Raw genomic sequence first — 9,553 nt, 5'->3', positions numbered from 1 at the left:
AAAGAGGTGTACTAGAATTAGCAAGGCTAACCCTTTAATTTCACTAACTCTGTGTTAATCCTAGAGTCACAGTGCTCAGTGTCATGAAGTTCAGTCTTTTTTTTTACCTGGTTTGATCATTGTGTTAACTCATGCTTAATGTTCAGACCTTTGCTTTAAAATCATCAGTGAGTGCCACACTTTCTGATTCATTTCCTGACAAAATGCTCTATATCTGACAGACTCTGTGCTGAAGGCCTACATTTTATATGTGCAACTTGTCGAGCTGTAATAACTGTTTGGTAAAATTACAGCAGCACAAACTGCTGAGTCACAATGTCACAGATTCGGAAATGCTTATTTGTAATTTCACACTGCTGAAACTGCAGCCACTAAAAAAACTGAGTGGTTTATTTGGATATTTATTACAGAGAATCCATCCATCCTTATCTTTATCAGGGGCTGGGTCACGGGGGCAGCAGCCTAAGCAGAGAAGCCCAGGCTTCCCTCTCCCCAGTCACCTCCACCAGCTCACCCGGAGGGACCCCAAGGTGTTCCCAGGCCAACTGAGAGATATAATCTCTCCAGCATGTTCTGGGTCTACCCCAGGTCCTCCTCCTGGTGAAACATTCCCAGAGCACCTCACCCAAGAGGCACCCAGGAGCCATCCTAGCCAGCCACCTCAACTGGCTCCTCTCGATGTGGAGGAGCAGAGGCTCTACTCTGAGCCCCTCCCAAATGGCCGCACTCCTCACCCTATCTCTAAGAAAGAGGCCAGCCACCCTTCGGCGGAAGCTCATTTCTGCCGCTTGTATTCACAGTCTTATTCTTTCAGTCACTATCCAAAGCTCGTGACCATAGGTGAGGGAAGGAGCATAGATCGACCGGTAAATCGACAGCTTCACTTTTACACTCAGCTCCCTCTTCACCACGACAGACTGGTGCAGCATCATCACTGCAGAAGCAGCCCTGATCCATCTGTCGATCTCCCGCTCCCTTCTCCCATCACCCCGATATACTTGAACTCCTCCACCTGGGTTAGAAACTCGTCCCTGAGCCGGAGAGGGCACTCCACCCTTTTCCAGCTAAGGACCATGGCCTCAGACTTAGAGGTGCTGACTCTCATGCCAGCCAATTCACGCTCGGCTGTGAACCCTTCTGCTGCGAACTGGAGGCCACCACCTGATGAAGCCAAACAGGACCGCATTATCCGCAAAGAGTAGAGACAAGATTCTGAGGCCACCGAGGAAGAAGCCTAGAAATTCTGTCCATAAAAATTATGAACAGAATCAGTGAGATTCTGTTTAGAGCAGCCCTGGCAAAATCCAACACCCACAGGAAACAAGTCTGACTTATTGCCGGCTATATGGACCAAGCTCTCACTGCAGTTGTACAGGGACTGAATGGCCTGCAATAACGGGTCAGACACCCCATACTCTCGCAGGACCTCCCACAGGATACCCCGAGGGACACGGTCGAATGCCTTCTCCAAGTCCACAAAACCCATGTGGACTGGTTGGGCACACTCTCACCCACACTCAAATATCCTCGAGAGGATAAAGAGCTGGTCCACTGTTCCATTACCAGGATGAAAACCGCGTAGTTCCTCTTGGATCCAAGGTTCGACTAAAGGGCGGACCCTCCTTTCCTACACCCTGGCATAGACCTTACTGGGGAAGCTGTGGAGTGTGATCCCTCGAAAGTTGGTGCACACCCTCCGGTCTCCCTTCTTAAAGATGGGGACCACCACCCTGGTCTGCCAATCCAGTCGCACTGCCCCAGATCTCCACGTGATGTTGCAGAAGCATGTCAACCAAGACAGCCCTACAGCATCCAGAGCCTTCAGGAACTCAGGGCAAATATTCTCCACCCCAGGGGCCCTGCCACCAAGGAGTTCTTTAACCACCTCAGTGACCTCACCCCTAATGATGGAAGAGTCATCTCCCTTGTCCCCAGACTCTGCTTCCACTACAGAAGGAGTGTCAGTGGGATTCAGAAGGTTTTTCCTTCCACCGCCCGACTATAGCCTCAGTTGAAGTCAGCAGCACTCCACCCACTCCTTCTTCAGGTTGATGGCTCCCTTCACCTCCAATGACCACCATCTGGTTCGGGGGTTACCACCACAACAGGCACCAACCACCTTGCAGCCACAGCTTTGAGAAGCAGCCTCAACAATGGAGGTGCGGAACATGGTCCATTCAGACTTAGTGTCCTCAGCCCCTCTCGGAATGGTGTCGAAATTCTGCTGGAGGTGGGAGTTGAAGATCTCGTGGACTGGGGCTTCTGCCAGGCACTCCCAGTGCACCCTCACAACACGTTTAGGTGCGCCAGGTCTGTCCAGCATCTTCGCCCACAACCTGATCCAACTCACCACCAGGTTGTGATCAGTTGACAGCTCAGCTCCTCTCTTCACCCGAGTGTCCAGAGCATACGGCCTCAGATCTGGTGATATGATTACAAATTCAACCATCTGCAACCTAGGGTGTCCTGGTACCAAATGCACTTATGGACATCCTTATGTTCAAACATGGTGTTCATTATGGACAAGCTGTGGTTTGCACAGAAGTCCAATAACAAGACACCATTCGGGTTCAGATCGGGCAGGCCGTTCCTCCCAATCATGCCCCTCCAGGTCTTATTGGAGGGGCATGATGTCTTTGCCCATGTGAGCACTGAAGTCTCCTAGCAAGACGATGGAGTCACCGGATGGAGCACCCTGCCCAGCGACTCCAAAAAGGGTGGGTGCTCTGAACTGTCATTTGGCGCATAAGCGCAAACAACAGTGAGGACCCGTTTCCTGGCCCGAAGGCACAGTGAAACAACCCACTCGTCCACTGGTGAAAATGCCAACTTACAGGCAGCAAGCCAGGGAGATAGAAGAATACCCACCAAAGCTTCTGTCTCTCACTGAGGGCAACTCCAGATTGGAACAGAGTCCAGCCCCTCTCCAAGAGACTTATTCTGGAACCCAGGCCATGCGTTGAGGTGAGCCCAACTATAGCTAGCTGGTATCTCTCAACCTCATGCACTACCTCAGGCTCCTTCCCCACCAGAGAGAAGACATTCCATGTCCCAATAGTAAGTCTCAGTATCCGGGGATCAGGCCTCCGTCCTTAGCCACCACCTGACACATACTGCACCCAACCCCTACGATGCCTCCTGCTGGTGGTGGGTCTACAGGAGGGCAGGCCCATGTCATCTCTTCGGGCTGTGCCCGGCTGGGCACCACAGGCTAATGCCCGGCCACCAGACGCTCTCCCTTGAGCTCTATCCCCAGGCGTGGCTCCAGGGTGGGGCCCCAGTAACCCTATCCCGGGCAGGGTAAACAGTTCCCTTGTTGGTATTTCCATGGGAGCCTTCTGAACAGCTCTTTGTCTGGCCCCTCACTCAGGACCAATTTGCCATCGGAGACCATACCAGGGGGACAAGCCCCCGAACAACATAGCTCCTGGGATCACTGGGACACACAAACCCCTCCGCCACAATAAGGTGGCGATTCACGGAGGAGATTACAGAATTTAAATGAATTTAACTTGATGTGGCTAATGTGACGTCCACATGCTTGTCATTTGGCTGTGGAACAATGTATGGAACAACAATGCAGTGTATAATGTGTAAATGTATCAGTAGAAAGATTCACACCTCTAAAGTAAGCCACAGTGCTGGGATCATTATCACCTTTCCTGTCATGTCTCTGATGGTCAGTCCAAGGAGTTACATGTCAAAGGTCCCCTTTTATATAACCCCACACACCTAAACAGAAAGCTTCAGTTATCAGTAATACTGAAATTAATCATCAGACTAATTTTCTGTGACTGTGTTTTTAGGTGTTACCAAGCCAGCTAATGCAAACCCAGCTATGTTAATCTTGTTTCTTAGTACACCTGTGAAGTGTTTTGTTTCTTGTGTTACTTGTTCACTACACTGTTATGTAATGGTAAACTGTAATTGCACACTAAAACCTATTGTAATCTGCTTAATGAACAGTCAGAGAGAGAGAAACCTGCAGCTTGTGAGAGATTATAAGCCTCACAAAGATGTCCAGCATCTCAGAATTATGCTTCATGGACCACCAGGTGCTGGAAAGTCCAGCTTCATCAACTCTGTCGACAGTGTGTTAAGAGGCAAAATCGCGGCTCGTGCTCTGGCAGCAAACAACTCTGGTGACAGTTTCACCATTGAGGTATGTATTACCTGAGGATGCAACCATTGTTAGTACAGTTACTGTTTGTGTGAAAACTAATGTCTCCACTGCACTGTAGTGGTAACTGCATTGAACTAGAAAAAGAACAAACAATAGTTGGTACAACTCGTGTAAATTATTCAAACTGTGTAGCGTCGTCAGTTTATGGTACTAATATAACAAAACTACATTTTTTATTTACAGTGTAGAACATATAAAATTCAAAAGGGAAAGCCAGGAATTTTTTACCCTTTTGTCTTCACTGACACCATGGGCCTTGAGAAAGGCACTAACAGAGGAATTCATATGGATGACATCAAACTTGCCATCAGTGGATGTGTAAAAGAAGGTTACAGGGTATGACAGCAGCATTCTTACTCCTTATCAGATGCTTGTACACAGTGATACAGAAACTGCATCATTCGAAAAGATTTCACTGAGTTTAATTTTTTTCTCAGTTCAATCCCGCATCTCCCTTACTCAAAAAGGACCCGAACTACAACAGTTCCCCCACTGAAAGTGACAAAACCCACGTTCTGGTTTTCGTTGTTCCCGCCAACACAGTGAGCTTAATCGATTATGAAACAATGGAGAAGATGAAGGATGTCAGATTAGCAGCTCGTAACAAAGGTGAGAGCAGATGTTGGTCAAAGAGCACTTTTTATGTCACAATTTCAAATAGTAGAAAACATAGAAAACATAAAATTATTGCATTGGTTTCTATATTGGCAGGGATCCCTCAAATAGCTGTGATCACTAAAATTGATGAAGCCTGTCCTGAAGTCAAAAAAGACATAAAGAATGCCTACAAGAGCAAGTACTTGATTAAGCAGGTATGTTCCAAGAAGTAACTTGTAGCTCGTTGAGCTTGTAGACAGTTTGCACATTAATGTAACATCTGAAATTTAGCTGCACATTTCACTATATTTGTACAGAAACCTCAGTTAGAATCAGTACAAATATTTCAGTAAGTCAATAACTAATTTATGCTTGTATGTCACTAATGCATTGGTTCTCAAACATTTTCCGTCATGCCCCATTTTCACGGAAAAAATGTTTTCACACTGCAGGATGGGGCAGATGGTGGAAAGTTTTGCTAGTTGCTGTACCAGTGTACCTGCTAACATTTAATTATTAATTAATCCAATGTTCAACATTTTATCCATATGACCTTTATCCAGATCATTCACACCCCACCTGTCGTGACCCACAGTTTGAAAAACACTGCACTAATGCAAGAATATAGTTTCAGTTTTCTAAAATATAATATTGTTTAAACTTAGATGGAAAAAGTGAGCACAGACCTGGGTCTTCCAATGAACTGCATCTTTCTCATGAAGAACTACCACACGGAAATTGACACGGATGACGACATGGATTCAATGATACTGAGTGCACTGAGAAAGATCATCGACTATGGAGAGGACTACCTGAATGACTTAGACTCAGGACCACCTGAGGCATAGAAAAAGAAGATGTAAGTAGCTACAGTTACTCTTCGGGTGGTTTTGAATTGCCATAGTTACAATCACAGTTACAACATGTTATTTTTGTCAGAACCTGTAACATAATGATTTTTGTCTGCTTCTTATTTTATGTAACTTTTTTCCTTTGCAAACTATATTAAAATGAACTTAAAGTTTTTCATCTTAAGTTTGATTAACAATACTTCTCAGGGTTCTAACCAGAAAAAAAATTCAGCCTGGTGCATCTGGGGGAGGGGGTTTAGGGTTAGCTAATTCACAATAGCTTGCAAATATTAATTAGTTAAATGCCACAACCACTTGCTAATTGAGTGATGGTGAACCATTATTAGGCCTGAATTAGACTTCTGCCTCAAGTCTTTGCAAGTAACCGCAAATCACCTCTGAAGCCTACACGGTAATCACAATTCCTGTGGATGTATAGTTGTGGATGCAATCAGCTACCGGCTAGAACCCTGTTTCTACAAGAAAATCAACACATATACTTTTTGGTCTTTATTGTATGTACACATGCATGTAAACTGCTCTCTTTTTCATAACTCAAAAAAGTCATTACAACCTTCGATGTAAGACTGCATGAACACAGTGAATCCAAATGTTCCTGAGAGAAGATCAAAAGCTAAAAAGACACACGTGCACAGATGGAGGGTCAGTGGAGATGTGCTGATTTAGAAGGAATACAGGCAGACTGTGACCTGTTGAGTTTGTTTCTTGTTACCAGAACTTTAATTAAATTTGTTCATTAAAATAATGAAGTCTGACCAGAGAGAGTGTGTGTTTAGTCATTCATCATCACTGATAATGTTAACATAACATTGATAATGTTATGACATTTTTGTAGCTCTCTCATCTTTGTAATTCCAACATGTTCAGGTAAATACAATCACAAAAATAATCATAATAATAATATTTAAATAATTATTTTCATTTTTAAGGAATGCTTTTCAGTCACATTTATTTCATATGTCAGTGGTTCCCAAAGTGTGGGGTGTGGCCTCCTGGTGGGCTGGGAAGGTACTGCAGGGGGCTGCGGTAATATAAATTCAGGTTGAAATTACGCACAAGTATGTGCATGTAATTATTTATAAGTGAATTAAAACTGGTATTATGAGGTGGTTAGTTTGTGATAGTACTCATTATTTTGACCTAAATTTACTGTTCTTGTTTTGACATTTGTGTCACATATTGGCATTAGCACTTTACATGTGACTGGGTAATATTTGCAATTTATAGCCAACAGCCTATCTTTATGTTTTTTTAATCACATTTTTAAAGAAATACATCACTTTCTAGAGTGGGACCCCTTAACTTTAGGAACCACTGCCTTACGTCATAAACCCATAGACGCACCCAGGAAGCCATACAAGCCCGAACCAGACTAATCGTTCATCCTTCAAAGTTTACCTTCTTTTGACAGCATCAGAGCACAGATGTTAAAATCCCTTGGGTGGTGGCAGATTGGAAGTCACAGGTCATATGTATTTACAGGCTTGTGTTGATGAATGATCTTTTAAGGAGGATGGGCAGATTGAAAAATAAGTTAATACTGTATAACCAATGCAGCAGATATTCCTGTTAGCACATACACTCTATTGTACTAAAACTGCTTCCTGTGCATTTTATTTGAAAATACGGCCATAACTGTGTTAGCAGGGTACTTTTATCCATCCTGTCTATATATCCTCAAAATATTTTGCACTGTAGAGCTCTGTAGAAAAAAATGAAAATAATATAGAAGATAGAGCAAAACGAAGTAAATAAGTGTAATTTTTTATTACCATAACAGCACAAATAAGGGACGTCAGGTCAGGCAATAGCTGCCAGCTACAGTACTAGTAATCCTGAAACCCAGTAATTCTGGTTCAGGGTTTGGTCATTGGCGACTAAACCAGAACGAAAAATAATATCCCTCTTAAGGGCACCACATGGAGAGGAAATGGGCAGTATCAACATGGTTAAACGCACAACCAGACTCACACCAGATTGGATGCGACCTAGTTCAAACGCATCCACGCCACCTACATATTGTCAGGGCAGGAACAAAAAGTATGCCACTGACAACCAATCAAATATACAGCTATGGCATTCTAACTTTGTTGTGTGCACATGGAATTCTGAACATTGAGTGCCCTGGGAAAACCAGAACAGTTGGCTCATGAGTCACAAAATTACTCATGGAATGTGATAGGTCTATTAGAAGCAAGAATCCCTGGAGCTGGGGAGTTTGACACTGCTGATAGTCACAGAATCATACACAGTGGAAACACAACCAATAGGTTACATGAAACTGGTTTCATCATCCACAAAGACACAGTGCTGGCTATACTCAAGTACTACACTTGAGTGCAAAACCTTTCAGCATGTCCATAGTCCAAGTGTATGCACCCATAAGCGATGCCAACGAGTAGACTCTGGATAGGTTCTATTCAGAAGTCAGTGATTTCATGTTAAATATCCCTAAGCAAGATATCAGTGTGGTTAACAGAAATTGGAATGCCAAAATTGGAAGTGATGTCTTTACAGACTGGAAAGGCATAGTTGGAAAACATGGTGTGGGAGACCAACAAACATGGTCTCACTTTGCTTAAATTTTCACATACACACAACTTGGCGCTACCCAACACTTGGCACTCCACAGATGGAAAGTCTCAAAACCTGATAAATTACAGAAGAGTTGACAGAAGATTCTTCAGCAGCTTTAACCTCACCAAGACCAGAACCTTCCCAGGAGCAGCTTGTTCTAGCCACAACGAACCTTTGACTAAAGCAACTCCCAGTGACAAAGGGCAGCCCTGGCAAAATCCAACACCCACAGGAAATGAGTACAAATTATTGCCGGTAATACGGACCAAGCTCTCGCTGCGGTTGTACAGAGACTGACTGGCCTGCAACAATAGGTCAGATACCCCATACTCCCACAGCACCCCCCCCTTTTTTTTCAGAACTTTCAATAAAGACAGTAACTGTAATGAACAACTCAAGAAGTCTGTGGAGACGATGTAAACAATTTTGCCAAAACATAAAATATATTTGAAGTTGTAGCTTCCAATTCGGGAGTTTCTGAGCGATCAATTCTCCGTTTTTTGCACCATACTGTCGCTAAGCAACGTAAGTTATCTGAAATTGTATTTGTATTTATGTTGCAGCTTTTGTATTTGTGTTGTGGCGTTTGTATTTATGTTGCAGCTTTTGTATTTGTGTTGCAGCTTTTGTATTTGTGTTGCAGCTTTTGTATTTGTCTTGTGGCTTTTGTAATTATATTGCAGCTTTTGTATTTGTGTTGTGGCTTTTGCATTTGACCTGACACCTCTGGGCCACCGTACTATCCTCCTCTTGTTTGTGAAGATGTTTCTTTGACAGACGTCCTCTGTTTATTCTTTCCTGGTATGTTAGCCTGTATTATCAGTAACAGGAAAATGTTGGTCATATTTTAGAAAGTTAAATTATGTCAACTTTCTATGTTGCCTTATGGTCAGAGTTTAAGACGGTTTCACAATTAACTTTAGAGTTTTCCAGTGATGAGTCTTCACAGTGCACCTGCGCTGTTTCACTCATCTGAGGAAGAATTAAAATCTTAAAGGGCTGTGTTTTGCTCTTAAGTCAAATAATTAATTCTTTTTTTAAATTCAGTGTTCACTGTTATTACTGTATTACTACTGCAGTTTGTTACAGTGGTTACAGACATAGTAAGGCCAAAAGTCCCAATGAATGTGTAACTTTACAAATATAAAGGTTTAATTTGAGAAGTAGTTCATGATATTTCCATATCTGTCCTGAACTGGAATAACAGTAAATGTTTTTGGAAATCTTGTTATAAAATAACAAATTATATTGTATTTGTACTTTTGACCAGTAAATAATATTAATGATGGAAAAAATGATCAAAGTTTTATTTCCTTTTTTATAA

General features: G+C 43.1%; 1 protein-coding gene across 1 annotated transcript; it reads left to right on the top strand.

Moving 5' to 3' along the window:
- Positions 1 to 1,073: 1,073 nt before the first annotated feature.
- LOC115798909 (interferon-induced protein 44-like) lies at positions 1,074 to 5,769 on the top strand. Its single transcript, XM_030755925.1, has 6 exons — positions 1,074 to 1,198; positions 3,967 to 4,162; positions 4,367 to 4,519; positions 4,621 to 4,792; positions 4,895 to 4,995; positions 5,446 to 5,769. The coding sequence occupies exons 1-6, from the start codon at positions 1,074 to 1,076 to the stop codon at positions 5,626 to 5,628; spliced, it is 930 nt and encodes a 309-aa protein (XP_030611785.1). The 3' UTR covers positions 5,629 to 5,769.
- The last annotated feature ends 3,784 nt before the right edge of the window (positions 5,770 to 9,553 follow it).

Source organism: Archocentrus centrarchus, chromosome 2 (genome assembly GCF_007364275.1).
Source record: "Archocentrus centrarchus isolate MPI-CPG fArcCen1 chromosome 2, fArcCen1, whole genome shotgun sequence".
NCBI classification, from domain to species: domain Eukaryota; kingdom Metazoa; phylum Chordata; class Actinopteri; order Cichliformes; family Cichlidae; genus Archocentrus; species Archocentrus centrarchus.
This window is presented reverse-complemented; position numbering and strand designations above follow the sequence as displayed.